Here is a 17,425-nt window from a genome sequence, read left to right on the forward strand (position 1 = left end):
TGTGCAGGACTTTGGGAGAGCCCACGTGTTTTCCTCATATAAAGCTGTATGTTTGTGTGTGGTGGAGTATATTCCCCTTGACAAAGACAAATGCAGCCAAGACTTTATCAGACAAAATAATAATTACTATTTTATGATTTCAAAGTGCTGAACAGAAAATCCAGTGAACCAAAGGAAAGGAAAAATTAAAACAAACTAAAGAGACATTTAAAACCAATCTTTTTTTTTCCCCAAAAAACAATGCACAACTCGTACCACAACGTTTGAAAAAAGCTATCAGATAAAAACACTTCAAAATATTAGTTTGTATTTTTTTTTTTAAAACCACGGCCATATTTTTTTTTACTTTCAGTCAGTGTGGGAACAAGCCCTGCAATAGCTCTGAGAAAAAAACAGAGCTGATCAGAGCTGGCAGTATTTGCAATAAATACAGGCAAAGCCAATACAATATACCATGCATATAATCTTTTTTTTGTACAAATAAAGACATTATGCAACAAATTATCTCATATTAATAAATGGCATCAACAGTATAAACATACAAAAAAAGTACAAACGCGGAATGTATCATCTCAGCCTTCTGCATCTTTTCTAACTCTCTCTTATCCTGCACCTCCCTTAAGAGCCTTGCTGTTTTCTGCAAAAGAGACCCTTGTACAAGCCCTATTTAGAAGAAGATCCATTCTAGTGAAGCACCTCATCAGTCGGCCTTCTCTGATCCTGAATTAGCCACCACCTCTCCTCTGATGTCTTCAATAAAAGTACTAAGTGCTCAAGCCTCATTCTCTTGGCGTTCCCACACTCCTCCCAGTTCCTTTGTCCTATTTCACTACAGCATTTCAAGTTTGTGGAACTTCGTCGACAAAAGTTAGTGCGAATGGTTTGCTATTCCCGCTATCATCTTTTCAATCTTAAATTCGGCTTGCGCCTCACGTCTTAGTATTAAAATAAATTAGAGTTCGAAAAAGAAATGAGGCCTTTCTATTTATATATATATTTTTAAGATAGCACTTGAAAAATTGCACTTTGAGTACTGGAGCTGAGAGCCATTGTCGGTTTGCTTTGTGTGTTGTGAATGTGTTCCATTAATTTAATGCATTATGTAAGAAAAAATAAAGGTGTCCTACTCCACTCTGATCTGAAACTTACTGTCAACCCTCAGATGCACCCTTCAGACAGGATATACACCAAAAGCGTCTGTCAAAAAAACAGCATTTGTATTTTCATACAGTTTTACGTTTTATTAAAATAATGAAATGTCTACTGTTTTTATTTTCATTTGCCCAAAATAGAAAACGTATTTCGGGATGTTCTGTTACTTACAACTGTATAACAGATGTAGTCCTAACAGTGCTGGCCCACGGCTCGGGTCCGAGACATTTCTGGAGATCACTACAGACGAACCACAGTCAGAACGTTAACGCTGCCGCCCGCGAAAGGACCGCTTCACCCAAGAAAAGTGCCTTTTTTTTTGTTAGCAATTTTTTTTTCCCCTTCCCAAAACACAGAGAAAGGAAATACAAAAGCAGCAAAGCAGGTCATTTTTTTTGCCTTTGTTTGTTTTGTTTTTTTAACCCAAAGTTCTGCAAGAAAAACTGAAACAGTCCAGGAACAGTGAGTTTCTCGGCAATGGAGATCAAGAGAGTCCTGGGCACTCCTTCCTTCTTTCCTCCGGTTCCTCGTTAGTAGCGTCTGTGGGCCTGCGCAGGCCGCTGGGGGCTCTCGACGCTGGCCGGCCGCCTCCGGTTAGTTGTACTGCCAGGTGACGGGCTAGGGGCTGGGGTGTAGGGCGGCCCCCTCAGTAGGGCAGGGTGTCTAGGAACTTGTCGATGATGGGGGGTGGGGGCACAAGGTCCTCCAGCTTCAGGTAGAAAATGCGCTGGAGCCCCTGGGTGCGCTGGGACCTCAGCTCTGCCCTCGTGTTCAGCACCCTGGTCAGCAACGCTGGCCCTTTGCTCACCCCTGTGCCCCCGGTGCCACCCCCCGCCCCAAAACTGAGGTGGTCTCTCAGGCAGCAGATGATCTTGTTCTGCATCTCCTCCACTTTCTTTGGTTCCTTTAACCCGTGGCACTGCTCTGTAACGGGGCAAGAGGAAAGAGAGTGCGCGCATGAGACACCAGCTTAGTATTGGCGCCTGGACTTCACGAAGGATCCAGATTGGTCCTAGACTCGTTCCCCACTACAGTAAAACCCTGGGAGTCCACAACAAGCTTTTACAGCCTGCCACCTGCTCATCACAACCCTGCTCTGTCAAAGTCCTCTTTCTGCAGAGAAGAAAGCAGCTGATTCAGTTCAGCCCACCACTGCAAATAAGATGACCATACAGTATATTGATTTATGTGCATAAGTAAGGCAATTTTATTGTAAAGGAGATTTTGCTATTTACTTGTGCATTAGTTTCATATTCCATGCATGGAACAGTTCATTAAAATAAAGCCCATCGTCTCCTCATGATCAACAACTTGGCATTTTTCCCCATTTTCTAACAATGTTCCCCCCTGGCGCTTTCAGGGGAAAATAGGGAAATAAATTACTTTGCCGCCTTCCACCTGGCCTTCATTCAGTATTGAAATAAATCCCGACACACTCCAAGTTTAATCACTGACTCGCAGCACATCATGTCACTGGACTGAAGGAGCCTCCTTACCTCGCCAGGAAAAATTCCATTTGGCACTCAAAGGGAAACCAAACCGCTCCGAACTATCCAGCAAAACACTCTACCTTCCTCCTACCTGTCTCAGCAGTGTGTGAGTTCATGCCTTGTGATAGACGCCCTGCTTTGCGCTAATTTGTTGCTGTTTTTTGGGGGCATTTTTAAGAAAAAAAGAAATGATTAACCATTACTTTAGTTCAGTGCCACAAGGTATCTCGGATACACTGCAGATGGAACTCAAGCAGTGGAAGGAAGGAGCAGGAAGGAGACATATAGAGGGGCCTTTTTTTAATGCAGTGAGACCACTTTAACAGAGCTCACACGATGCTGATACCACATGCTCAGGGAGGTTAATACAAACACAAGTACTGAGCGCTTGACAATTAGTGAGATTATATACCACTCAGAACAGTGAAACGTGATTATGCAGTTTACAAATTAAATTTACCATGGCAACACAAGAGTCAGATAGAAGCAGTCACACTAGGCCATGAGCTCGTTAGTATGCTACTAATTTGTTCTGTGAAGGTTACACTGAGGATAGGGAGGGGTACGTGGTGAGGGTCTTTCTTTCAGAAGGGTTTAAAGTGTTTCAGCTGAAGAATTTCGCGAGTGAATGTCTGACGGAGATGTTTTTGTGTTGTTTGAATCACGAAATACAAACCAGGTCAAGCTGCCACTGCAAAGACGCCGCTGTTCTGGGCGGAAACGATCAAAGCGCACCTCTGAGGGCCTTGGCACGTGCGTGCCTGACCTCCAGGGCACCGAAACTGGGAGGCATGCCAACTTGCGCCCAGGCACCCCCTCATTTTAAAGGCCGGGTGGATCGATCGGCGCTTGGTGGTAGGAGACTGCTCCACCGCGCCAGCGCGCTCCCTGCCTGTTCTGCCGGAAAGGGGAAGCCGTCCCCCAGTTCTCTCAGTTTTCCGAGCCGCTGCTCTTTGCTCGATAGCCATGGCAAATATTATTAATTCAGCGAACCCGGTGTGGATCGATATCCCTCACCTGCAGCTCTCCCTCCCCTCCCCCAGCAACGCCGCTGGGATTGTACCTCGCCGAGGGCTGCAGAGGGGAGGAGGGCGGCCACCTTCCACGCAGCTGAAACGGCTCTTTGGGATCTCCGTTCCCCCTAGTGTTTTTGTTCGTGTGTGCGCCACTAATAAATAGTGATGTATATATAAAATAAAAGGCAGACAACACCGGCATGTCCGGCCCCTCAAGTGCTGATACTATAGAACACAGGCTTGCTGTGTCTTTGTCAGCACAGGCTCTTCGCCTCCCCAGGATCTAATCAATTTCCTCTCCCTGTTCGACACTTTTAGCCCAGTCGATACGCCCGGCCGACGGCGAGATACAGGGGGAGGGGGTATCAGTGCCGGCACAGCACGGCGACCCATTTGTGAAGTGTGCTTCCCCCGGTCAATTCTGAGGATCAGCAAAGTGCTGCAAGGAGGAGGAGGTGGGGGGGGGGAGAGGTGAACTGACTTTTGTGTTAGTTTGAACAACACTTGAGTGCTCTCCCTCTAACTTCCATCTCAGCGCCCCTGAATCCACTTTAGTGCAGAGAAAATATATCGAACAAAACTGAAAATCTGTCCGTCTAGAGATGGACCGCGGTGAAGTTTAGAGTCTCGGGTCTCGAAAATTATAGCCAAGTCCAGGAAATCAAGACCATGAACCACAGGCAGAATGTTTGGTTAAGTGGTAGGTGGCTGTGAACGGTGGGGACAAGATAAGATGCTAACTGAAAGTAAAACGGTTATGAAAGTAACACATTTAGTCACTATCAGCCATTCCTGAATTGAGGCCCCTACATGTGGCACCACCCAGGCCCACCACTATATTTTTGTATCTTCCATAATTACTCTAGAATATAATGTTATTGCCCTCGTGCCGTGGAGAACCTAAAAAAAACTGTTGCATGACAAAAATACAGAGGTTTGGATAAAACATGGAGAAAATGACACACCACAGTGATCCAGAAACTCCACTGCTGGTCTGTCAGACAACAGGACATTTGCAGGAAATGCATTTCTTGGTAGAGAAAGAGAAAGATCTGAATCGACTGTGTTTTGATGCACTCATGAAAGGATCTGGCCAGTTTTTATCTGGAGCGAAGAGGCTGAGTGTCTGAATGAGGCCGGTGCCTCGATTTGTTTAGATAGAAAACATATTGGAATAATACAGCACAGCCCACGTTTTGACAAACATTCTATCTAAACTGCTTTTCTTAAAATGAAAACGTGAAATATCACGAGACCTATGGAATTCAATTCAGAACTAAATTCCCCACCTCCAGAAGAAATGTGCTTTACTAAATCCCCTTCAAATGCTGCACCTGTAAATAATTATTGACTTTTAAGGATATGACCAAATTTAAAATTCTACTCTTCATTCTCTTTTTTAAATCTGTATTTTTGGCACACCATTTGTTTGGATATGTTTTGGTTCTTGAGAAGAAAATCGAAATGTGTGTATATTTTCCCCCTGGAACACATCTCTGTGACATCTCAACTCAGCAGATGTTTGTCTGTAACATGTCAAGAGCTGACATGTTACATACTTCACATACTAAAAACAATCTCTCTTTGGTGATCCTGTACTTGTGTTTCTTGCTCCCCTTGTTGCCAGTTCTCAGTATACACGGACATGAAAAAGGATGAAGTACAGTGCTTGCTTAGTGACAGCGCTAAATCCCAGTTTTTACAGAGTTTAAACAGAGCTGCAGAGCAGGTGGTGCCGCCTGCACCTGCAGAAGGTCTCGGCTGCACCGGGGCAGCTGGGGAGAGATGGGGGCTCAAGGAGAATCATGGGAGGGTACGGCAGGAGACCAGCTGGCCTGCGCTTCATGCCAGAGCAGAGTTGGGCTGCAAGGGCACTAGGCAGTTGCCAGAGCCCCCATCCCTCTCTGTCTCCTCTGGAGGAGCATGGCGGTCCTCTGCCTAATCCTAATCGTTTTCGATCCTAATCTTCGCTCACTCATTCATTATTTGTCATGGACGCCTTCCTTTGTGCAGTTCATTTTAGAGTAATTCCCAGCAATCAGTTCTGGTTACACTGTAACCAAGGCTAAGGAGAACAAATGGATGTTTATCCTTTGTTTTGATTTTCTCACAAAGTGATGACTTTCTGAGCTTTGATAGCTTCGGATAGGGAAAAAGGTTTTGAAGTTTTTGCCTTCGGAACTGAAATTTTGAGGCTGCAACAGCATGAGCGGTCGTAAACAAAAGTGCCTTTCCCGGAGAAGTCTAATAAAACACCCCTGAAGATACCTTGCTTGCATTAGAAACTCCCATGTCTATTAATTCAAGTCCTGTTTCTACTGCCTGCTAATCGCCATGCCCCCTGTACTGGGCACAGAAGAGAGAGACAGTAAGGTTACATGGTTAGCACATCACACATGGTTTGGGGTAACAAGGTGGGGAGACCAGCTCTCTTCATCATGGGGTTGAAACTCTAAGGGGACAGTATATACTAGCAAATCCACCATGCATGTCTTTAGGAAGTGGGGGAAACCCATAGAAAGACCTTGAGAAAATGGAGAGAACATGCAAGTTCCACCCACATAGGTCTGAATCAAACCCAGGTCACTGGAGCAGCAGTGCAGCAGTGCTTGACCATCATGCCACTGTGGTGCCCATTGATTCACGAGTGCCTGCTCATTGGATCAGCGCTTCCACCAGTCAGAAAAAATCCCTTTCATTGCCTCAACTCCCATACATGTAGGCCGTGTTCCAGCAGCTGTGCAGAGCTGGCTCTCCCTGCGTTGTGCTGATAACGACTGCAGTGTGGCGCCCACTGGGAGAGGCCGTGTGCTGTGCTCTGGGTCCCGCTGCCCAGTCAGTCAGCTATCATTATAGGGCGGCTGCCATGACTGCCCCCCCTGCCCCTCTCCATCCGCAACCCCCCAGCCACCCTGAGCTCCGGCTGGCTCGCTCTCAGCCCTCAGCCTGATGAATATTCATCCGCCCGCCCGGTGAAACAGCCCTCCAAGATGTAATTATCCACACATAACGAGACGGGGAGATTGCAACAGACACCTCGGACGAGGCAGTAAAAGCCCCATCGGTAGGAAGTGTTTAACTTCGCCCAGATCTCCGCAAGATCGGGGGGTGAATATGAAAAAGGTTACGACTCAGAGTAGGCCATTTGTCCCCTCGCATTAATTATTTAGGAATAATTAGCAGACAGATCCAAGAACGTCCTCAAGACATTTTGTCACACATGCCAGAAATACCGACTTCCACAACAGGGCTTGCCTTCCAGTCGCCAATTTCCTCTTAAATAAATAACTTGTTCTCAAGTTCCTCTGCTCTGTGTTTGTGTTGGGTTTCTGCGATGTTAACTACTTAGCAGCGGCGATACAAAGGCAATACAGACCATTTAGACCATCAGACACCTGCCACTGTGTTATACTGAACTCATTTGCTACATGTGTGCACGACCCACACAATTGAATAACCTAAGCAGTCGCCCCTTGATGAGGTATTAAGGCTCCAAAAACATGATCATAGTCTTTCTCTCCGCAGTATGTTTTATACTGTATGTATTTTTCTTCCTGTTCACATATAACATTTGGAAAAGGGAATATAACCTGTGTGATGCATTATTTATTTGTTGGTCCAGTGTATTCTTTTTTGTGAAGGGAAAGGCAAATAACATAGTGCAGCCGGATGCTTTGTGGCCCAGAGGGAAGACTGTAGGTGGCCAGTCAGGTGCAGGATAGTTAACGTCACTCACCTCTTAACAAGACTAGTGCTGCCAGACAGGCAAAAGCAGAGATGTCAAGGTTAAGGCTCTGCAGGTCTGAAGAAAAGGCTTTGATGGAGTCCAGCCACTCCCCAAACCCACGAAGGCACTGGAATCGGTGCAGCACCAGCCCATTGCAGAAAATAAACTTGTCTTCTGAGAGGTTTGACCTGCAGGGAGAGGCAGAGAGAAACAGGTGATCATCCCGGTTTAATATCTCCCAAGTATCTCCCAATATACCGTACACCAGCTAGCACTGTGGGGTTGAAGTTATTTAGATCAGGAGAGTACGCAAATGGACATCAGTGGTCCAGGGTTTCCTGAGCACTTTAATGTAACGTTTCACCCATTGAAAAGATAGCCTACTCAATCGCTGCTTGACAAATATGAGTTAATTGCTACTGTTAAAAATAATGTTTATTGTAGTACATCAACCCAGCGGACTTGTTCAGAATGAACAGTCCAGAAACACAAACCAAAGGAAAGTGTGTCAAAGTGCATTTAAACCAAGAACAGGAGGCACTCCTTTACATAAAGGGTTGTGGGAGTGTGGAACAAGCTAACCTGCCATGTTGTTGAAGACGATATTATGGCTTCTTTCAGGAAACAACTGATTGAGATCCTTTTAGTTACTAACTACTAAATAGACCAATTGCTCCAAAGGCCTCCTCTTTTTTGTAACCTTTCTTAATGAGAATCTGTTGGTTAAACACCAGCTGTCACAGAATGTGCTGCACTCGCTCATCTTTACAGTAAATGGAGTAAAGGACCACTTCATTTCAGACCGTTTCCGTGTATTTTGGTCATACAAAACGTTAACTAATTTCTGCCTCTTCATTGGAAACACAAGGCTGACTCTTGAGTGAGAAAAAGTCAGGTACAAAGAGAGTCCTGTGGAGATACTATGTGAGCCACATGCTCCCAATACATACAGTAGGCTCACTGGTCCTACTGTTAATACTGCACTGAAACATCAAGCAAGGAAACAATTAGAATAACAACAAATTAGAAACACTGGCAAAGAAGCTTACTTCAAAGATACAAATGTAAGTAATTAACTTGTGTTTTCCAAATTAAACCATTTTAAAACATTCCTGAAATTACTTGAAAAGGCAGCGGCAGGTCATGTTTATTCTAAGACGAGAAAGCAGAATATAAGTCTGGAGACATTATGTTTGACATCCTGATACATATGGACCCTAAGACTCTTAATCTGTTTTCATAGTTTCTTTTTATATGTGCAGCATTTTGTAAATGCTCTTCATTCTTTTTGTACACACACTGCGTAAAAGTGCTGTGATTTTGCAATTCAAGTAATTCAGTATTTTAGCAATGCCCAAACAGTTAAAGTTTTGAATTTCAGGTTTTACATGTTTAATGTTGGCTGCATTAGATGTGTAGGTTACAGGATCACAGTTTGTCTCAGTTTTGTCATGTGAACTAAGGAACATAGGACAAGCAGTTTTAAATAGCAAAGGAACAAGGAGAGGTTAGCTCTACTCTAAACTTCAGGTGTGGGGTCTGCTTAGCGCAAGGTTATGCTTACATCTTAAGAAGCCTCAACAGCCAAAAAGTCATGTTTTTTTATTCTTCCTACTTGTTAGCGTTTCTTAACTACTGCTTGTACCTTTGTGGGTTGCAAACTGATTTAGCTCCTCTCTCGACCATCTTAAATAGTATTGCACCTACGATAGGAATACTCAATAACCTTGTTTACCTTGTGGAACAAAAAAAATGGCGAAAACTGTGCTTATGATGCAGGAGATAGGAAATCAGATCAGAATGTTCTGCTTCCTGAGGAGTGAGTAGGGCAAATGATGAGAGGGGTAACTGGTGGTTTCTGAGTGTTCTCTATAATATAATATGAAATCATAACATTTTATTGTCTGATTTCTCTGAAATTGGTCTTGCACCAAACCAGCTATGTTTTACGTACACAGAAATTTACAAAACGTATAATGCTATAAGTAAACATTACAGAACAGATATCTTCCCAAATCTACTCATTTCACACCTCTCCTACAGCAATCCACACAACAGCACCAGAACCCTGTAAATGTACTACCCCCCACAGTTACACAAAGTCCATATCATTACACAATCCACTGACTGTACTTGCCCGTAAACCATTAGTCATCTACTGTGAACTTATTAACCGATTGACTAGTAAGAGTATGTGGTAAAAGAAACCTTCATTTTGTTACGTCTACATTGAGGGACTCACTCTGAAACATGTATTTGAAGGCATGGGTTGACATTCTTTGTGCAGAACATGAGACGGTGATCAGGGATCATAATCATGTATCCGAGTCCGGTGACTCTGCCCTCTCCCCTGTAACACCTTATACTGCTGTCCTAACCTCCAGGCAGGGAGGGGGAAGTTCTGAAAGTGACCAGGAATATTAAAAGCTCATTTTCCTTGCTATGGTCCTGCCCCCAGGGTAAGGCAATCAGAAAAGCATGTGCTTTATTAATGTTGGCTAATGGATGTAAGCTTGTCGACATCTGCCCTGGAGGTGCACAGTGTAAGACAGGATATATTCAATACTAGAGGGGCTTTAAGGAAGACATGGGATCCGTGCTTGGAGAGGAGGGAAGCATCACTGGGAAATTAAAAGGCAGAAATGGCCTGAGCTGACATGCAAGTTCAGAGATTAAGTCGGGCCAGTGAACCCGTCAGGAGAAAAAATTCAAAATATATACCTCATCTGCTGATCTGCAGTTAACTTCACACAGACTTCCAGGAGAATTATTTATAAGATTACTATTTTTTTAACTCTTTGTGACATCTTAATAGAATAGATTTTAGACTGCTGTTGCACAAAGGCTCCTGATTCGATTATATGTCTGATTAGACATTTCAAAGGTGCTTGGCGATTCTTTCCCCCTTGGTGAGTCTAGCGCACTGCTGTACTGAAACCTTTGAAGCCGTATCACTGCACTGGACGCTGTCAGGACAATCTGCAGAGCTTTCTGCGCCACATTTTCAAACCACACGGCAGTCTCCAGGAACGAACAGTGGGTGCCGATTGCGAGAAATTGGTTGAGCAAATCGTCCTCGTGCGGGAGGAGAGAGACAAGGGCCAGCGCGGCAGAATCACAGATCTGAAAGACCGGCGCCTCACTTTCATCGTCACCGCAGGAACTCTCCTCAGAGAAGAACACCACAGTAATGGGGGGGGGAAGAAAATCAACTGCTGTGGTATCATCCTCACAGAAGAAAATAAACGCGCATACTGGCTCTGTGTAGCTGCGGTAAAAGGAAATTAAAGCAGTCATCCTGAAACACTGGGCACAGGCCTGTGTCTGTCCGTCACTGCAGGGAGAGGGTTACTTATTTATTTCATTTGTTGTGTTTGTTTTTAAGAAATAGGGGGGAAAAAAAACAACCTAAAGATTTGTAATCCAGAGAGCTAATTAAGAATATTTTTTCAATGAAGAAGGTGTGAATCTCTTGTGTCATGAAGCAGCAGGGTGCTGTCTGACTGCGTTCTTTGTATGAGCTTACAGTTCACACCAAGGAAATGAGACACAGTTGCAGACCTGGAGAGAAAATATTCTGAGAGCCCCCTTGGAAAAAGTAGTTGCCGAAATATGATGTAAGCAATGTGTTTTTTGTTTTCCAGAATCTGAATGAGCCACCTGTGACAAATGTATTTACAAGATGTGATTCACTTAAATGTGATTAAGATCATAAGAACAGTTATCAACAGGAGGAGGCCATTCAGCCCATCAAGCCCATTTAATAATTAGCAGCTAATTGATTCAGGGACCTCTTCTAGTCTTCCTTGAAAGAAGCCACGGCATCAGCTTCAGCATCATGGTTTGTTCCATACTCCTACAACCCTTTGTGTAAAGCAATGCCTCCCGTTCCCAAATTTAAAAGCACTTCCACATAGGTCTGTTAGCAGTATGACTGTATTGACTGTAGCGTTATAATGGCACCACTGAAAAATTCAACAGGCGTGGCTTGTTGACAAGCACTGTCTGGAAGTTCTTGCCTGAATAAGACGTTTCTGTACATAAAGGAAAACATTTCAGGAGGGTTCTCTCAGAATGTAACTGCATCAGGAAGGCAGCTGTCAGAAGGACTTCAGAAATCCAGTCCTGTCCTGAGCTTTGTTAGTTAATTGACAAAAGTGGCTAGATTTTACAAAATAAAGATGTCTTACTGGTGAGAGAGATGTCTGTGGGAATTTTAAGGCAATCGTTCCATTCATTTTGGTAAATGTGAGGTAAAATGAAAAGAACTATTTAGCTAGATGTAAAATTGCATAATTACTTGTTTCACGTTTGGAAAGACAGAGCAAGCAATGTGAAAAATGAGCCGTGCCAGCAGCAGTGGAGGAGGGGGGGTTGCTGCCTTCCCCCTGCTTGCTTGCTGTTTGTGGGTGCAGAGACAGAGGGCCTGGTTGGAGACGCGGTGTGCTGAGAGAGCGTGAGTCAGCGTTCCTCAGCCCACGGCCCCTCAGCAGGGCTCCACTGTCACCTCCCACCTGCAGCCCCTCACACACCTGCTGCTAACCCGGTCACATGGCCCGCGGACACCCGGCTCTTCCTCCCGCAGCTCGGGAACACGCTGCTTCGGAGGATTAGGCCGGCTGAGCGCTTCTCAGACCGTGCGCCTCGTCGGGAGACGCACCTGTCGACCCACTGCCACAGGGGCGTCTTCCAGAGCTGCTTGCTGTGGAGCAGGCAGTACTCTGTGCTTCCTATAAGCCGGCGCACACGCTGAGCGAGGGGCGTCGCTCTGGAGATCGTTCCCTGAAATATAGTTTTGGGAATTGTCCTTGCTGTGTTCCAAGAAAAGTTTAACACCACCTGCAGTGCATTGATGTGTTTCACCGGCCCTCTGTACTCAGGCCTGTGATGGTTTGGTAAATACCAAGTCCCACGTTCCTGTCTGATGTGTTTGTTTGGACATGTACATATATGGGCACCCTGCTTGTGCATTGCTCCTACTCCAAACGAGCAAAGCTAAACACCTGCCAACAGTGGGAGTTATTGTCTGAATATAAATCCTCCCATATGAACAAGAACGTGTTCAAGAATAGGGGAGACAATGAAGATACTCCTAGTCTTAACATGGAATGACAAAATCAATTAAACATACAGATCTCCTCTTTGGTCTGTTTTGGCCCTGGAGTTAAGGGAACCTTCAGATTGCACTGAAGTTGTGAAGGAAGGAAAGGGGGCTCTGTGCTTTGACACTGAAGGCCTTCCCTGCAGAAGGCTAGACAGCCCTGCTCAGCCCCCATTCCAGACCGCCCTAGCTTGCGGTCCTGCTGTTCATTGTGAGATCCCACTTCCGCGCACAAAGGGGAAAGAGCCTGCGGTTCAGAGCTGGGCTCTGCCGCTGTTTCCTTGATACCTCCCAATAAACTCAACCAGCCAGATTCTCTGTGCGGTCAGCACGATGCTATGGCAACAAGCACCAGGCACTGGCTAGCACTCTCACACTCCGCAGGTATTTTTTTTTATTGATTGACCGCAGAGGAGCACAGCGGGAGAGAAAGACCCCCTTCACACTCCTCATCCCCTACCGCCGAGCGGTAATTTAACTGCCGACACACACACACATACACATACCAAAAAAGAAGCCTTGGGACATCACTGATCTTTAAGGGATAAACAGATCAATTTCTTCAGCTCGTTGCTCATCATTTTACCAGTGCATCCTCTAAGAGGGTGCGGTGAGCGCCTTTTTTCAGCTCGCCGCCGTTCCCTCATACAGACACCTGAACACCTGGCATCAGGAGATGAACGTATTTCAGGATTCAAAATGGAATCAAGTGGCGTGCTGTCACAACAGTGCTTGCATGCAAGCACGCAAACAGGGCCCAGGATTCTTTGAGAGGGCAGCGGTGGCATCAGCCTCCAGGCTTGCAAAAGTAAATAAAAACAGAAAGAATCAACGCCTGTGAATCAATTTGTGCGACAGCTTTAATGAAGTGGGTTGTCATCAAACACCGTGCAGATTGCAGAGCAGGACAGAGTAAGCGTGTTTCTGAATACTGGGAGGTGGCAGGAGAGTTTGCTACGGGGGAGGTCAGGGCTGAATATCATTAATAAAATGAATCATCTATTTCTTACGCAGCAGCCGAAAAGTCTTAATTTTGCAAGAATGCGACAATCTGCACCTTCTCAGTAATGAGCGATTATTAATATATTGAGTGGCGGTAGAATATGTGTTAATGATAGGAGTCATTTCACTAAAAGCCATTGCATGCTTTGAAATAGGAGCTGTAAGTGCAGAATAACTGAATTATAATAGTCTGTTGTAAGGGAGTAAACTATAAAGTGATCGACGTTGTTGATTAATACTCGGGCATAATAGTTACCCCTAATTTTGTCATAATCGTTTCCTACTTCACCTGCTAGACTGCTGCATATATCACACCAGCTACCCCTCACGAAGCTCAGTGCTGGAATTCAGGCTGCTGCAATTAATTCTCATCTGGACTGTCCCGCATGGCTGCACTCAGAAGAGGCAGTAAAATGTAGCCCTTACCGTCGAGAACTTTCACCTCCGCCTTTGTTCCCCCCGCCCCCCCCCGCATTGCCCCGCCAGTCTTCAAATTGGCCCCCTTGGCGCAAAGGCGATACAACCGGGACAAAACAGCAAACCACCAGACCCGGCTTCTCATCCAGGGGGTGGACACAGCCGCTCGCTTCGCCTCGGTGGAGGGGGTCTCACCTGTTGGCGAGCCGCAGCACGAAGAGCTCCAGGAAGGCGGAGTCGATGAGCAGGTTCTGGTCGTCCCGCGGCAGCTCGGAGAAGCCCGGCAGGCGGTCGGCCCAGCTGCGCGTGACCTCCATAGAGCTGGTGAGCAGGCGGTAGAACTGCTGGATATTCTGGGCATCGGTGGAGGCCGTGGGCTGGTCAGTGGCACTGAACTGAGGGGAGAAACCGAGGGCCTTGCTCACACACCGGCCAGCTCCAGGGTGACTTCCTGTCTGGCTTTCAATAACAGGAAACCCAAAAGCATGCGGCGTGACAGAATCACGTCAGTCTTTGAGGACGCTCGTCTCTGAGGTCAATACGACAGGCCTGCCTGACTCCAGTCCTCAGGGGCTTGCTGTCCAGCAGGTTTTAACAGCCTCTTCAAAAGCTCCAGTTTATTAAGAACAAAGAAATGCTTTAGCTGGCCCAATTAGGCAAATAACGAGTTTAATTAGGTAATTAAGGGCTCAGGTGGAAGGCAAACAAGAACCCTTCTGGCACTCTAGGAGTGGTGTGCTCCTGCCCTAAAAGGATTATAAACCTTTCTTATGAAGTTTCAGCACAATTTTCTTTCTGTTGTAATTGTGCAAACAAAGCAGTAAATTTAATTTGGTATGAAATTCTTCAGCAATATGACCCATTCAAAATGTTGGCAAAAGGAGGGAACGTGATTTTTTAACTTCTATAAAAACTGCTGGGTATTTGTACAAGCATATACACACATAACACTTAAACATATTTGTGTTAACCATTTGTGTTCTTTATTTTTATTACATCTATTTTTTCTGCTACTATAGCTTTCTTTAAATATGTTTTTCATTTGGGGACCATCAGGGAGGCTACAGGGGGCAAATTATTTCAATTAGAGCTTTATTCAGATCAATAAAAAATATATATTCCAAGTGAAATTTTAAAGATTGATACAGGGGGACTTCTTAGTCTTGAAAAAGTGTCAATGTTTTTCTTCATGTATGAGACAATGCCTAGACTGTCCCAAAGCAAAGACCTTCATTCAGATCAGTATGTGCTTAGAAAGGTTGAATTCTCCAGATAATTGGCTCTGTAAAGGTGTAAAATTTGTGAAGGGACAGGGGTACCCAGGACTTGAAAACCAAGCTTTGATTGGTTGAATTTAGAGCAAGTGTTTTCTAAACAGCCAATCAAGCGGCATTACATAGAAACAGAAGTCTTTGTAGGTGAACTGGAAAACTAATCTTGCATTTTAAGTATTTTAAGGGATCCCCTTCCATCTGAATTTAGACACTGGTATCTACAATTAAATTTAAGCCCATAGAATAAGTGACAAGCTAAATTTTTATATGAAAATCTCTCAAACCAGCATCTTCTCAGTGTTGCATTTACATCCAAACACACACGTGTGTGTGGACACTCATATACACAGACATGCACTCACACCCGTGTACACATGCAAACACATGTGTATGTGCACACACACATACACACAGGCGCGCACATGCACACACACATGCGCAACACACACATACACACAGGTGCACAGGCATGCACTTGCATTAATGCAAACACACGTGTATGTTCACACACATACACACAGGTGTGCACATGCATGTACACAGGCATGCACTCACATATACACACACACATACACATACACATAGGTGAGCAAATGCACACACGCAAATGCACGTACACAGGAACGCACTCACTCACACACACACACACACACACGTACACCTACACCTACACAGGAATGCGCTCACATACGTGCACACACACACAATTACACAGGAATGCACTCACACACCTGCACACACACACACACATGCACCTACACAGGTGCACTGACAGCTCACCTGGCTGTAGTCAAGCTCTCTGGGTGTGGACTCTGTGAGTGCTCGCACTAAGGCATGGAGGAGGCTGAGTGGAGGGGAGGGCGGCGAGGGCTCAGACTGCAGCGGGCTCTTTGGTTTGGAGGGCAGGCGACCTCTTCTCCCTTTCAGGTTGTCGGTCCGGACCACTGCGGAGGAGAGAGGAGAGGGGAAACACGGATGAGCACCAGCTCCCACTGCACTCCAATGCAGTTAACATCCAGGGTTCCTGGCTGAGGGGTCCCTCGCTGTGACTAACTGTTGCGTGGAAAGTGCAAAAAGGCAATCAATCGGACGCATGCATACGGAACAGTTGAGTTTTCCCTCCTCCGGTTTGACGCGGAAGATCATCTAACAATCAAAAGGGGAAAACTTTGCCATTGGAATTGGCTGTTGCTGAAGGTCAGTTTTGTAAACATTACACAAGTGGTTGAATAAGCGTGGCACAGAAATGGCATGTGATATCTGACTGCGCTCACAGGTGCCCACTCGCTATCGAACCATGAGGCACAGCAGCTCCTGTAATTAGTGTGCTGGCTCGCTAACCGCTGCTATAGTCTCCTCACATTTTTCTAATCACTGCGGTTTTCACAATGACACAACCAGCCCTTCTGTCTTTGCTGTGGGTGGAATCTACTTTCCAATTGTGTCTGGTGGCCCAAGCCGATATATAAGATTTTATCCGCCTTTGGGTTTATATCGAATCTCAGTGATTAATCACAGGTTACCAACCGATATTCACAGCCTAATGTCGGACACCAAACGGATTTTGCAGTTTCTGGAAATTCCAGGTGCTGGAGGGTATTTCTTCAGTTACATATCAAACGCAGTAAGAAAAATGCGCTTGTCCTCTGATTCATTAACAATCATGAAGGGAGCCTGGTATAGAGGAGAGAGGCTGTCGTGATATAGAAGCTGATTCGCTGGGATCTTTAAGAAAATGCCCTTGTGATTCTCTCGGCTCACGACGACACTGTCGTCAGCAAGAGCAAGAACGAGCGAATGTCAACCACTGCTTCGTAAACTTCACAGTGCTGTTATTTATTATATTCTGTGTTGTAGTGTGTTATCCCAACAATGGCTGACCAGCAGGGGGCAGAACTGTGCACTTTGGGTTTTCAAACTGCAAAGCACAGAAAAACGACACAGATTCCTGCAGTTTTCTGCAGTTCCCCTTCCCCCCAAGGTTGCAATCAGGAAGAGAAATATGCAAGGGGAGAAAATAGTGTGCAAACTCAAAATTTGAGGAAATCCTTCAAAAACTTCAAATCTTCTTCGAAATCCTCATGCTCGCCTATATGGCTCGACACCTCAGTACCTGTCTGAGCTATTATCGCCCTACTCCCCACCTCACAACCTTCGCTCTTCTAATTCTTGTGACGGGTCCTTCTCCTGTTATGCCCCCAAGCTCTGGAACTCCCACCCCAAGGATATCACAGAGTCACCTGCTC

At 45.4% G+C, this 17,425-nt stretch overlaps 1 protein-coding gene across 2 annotated transcripts in view; it reads right to left on the reverse strand.

Annotated features, from left to right (window-relative positions):
• Window positions 1-202: 202 nt before the first annotated feature.
• The window catches only part of nr4a3 (nuclear receptor subfamily 4, group A, member 3), a 38,595-nt gene continuing 21,372 nt past the window's right edge, over window positions 203-17,425 (reverse strand). For both annotated transcript variants that reach the window (XM_015357313.2, XM_006635708.3), the window contains 4 exons: window positions 15,960-16,123; window positions 14,101-14,300; window positions 7,395-7,573; window positions 203-2,076 (listed from right to left, as the gene is read on the reverse strand). In XM_015357313.2, coding sequence (XP_015212799.2) covers window positions 1,799-2,076; window positions 7,395-7,573; window positions 14,101-14,300; window positions 15,960-16,123 — 821 coding nt within the window. In that variant the 3' untranslated portion in view covers window positions 203-1,798. The remainder of the gene's footprint in view (window positions 2,077-7,394; window positions 7,574-14,100; window positions 14,301-15,959; window positions 16,124-17,425) is intronic.

The sequence above is a fragment of the Lepisosteus oculatus genome, chromosome 10 (assembly GCF_040954835.1).
Source record: "Lepisosteus oculatus isolate fLepOcu1 chromosome 10, fLepOcu1.hap2, whole genome shotgun sequence".
Taxonomy (NCBI): domain Eukaryota; kingdom Metazoa; phylum Chordata; class Actinopteri; order Semionotiformes; family Lepisosteidae; genus Lepisosteus; species Lepisosteus oculatus.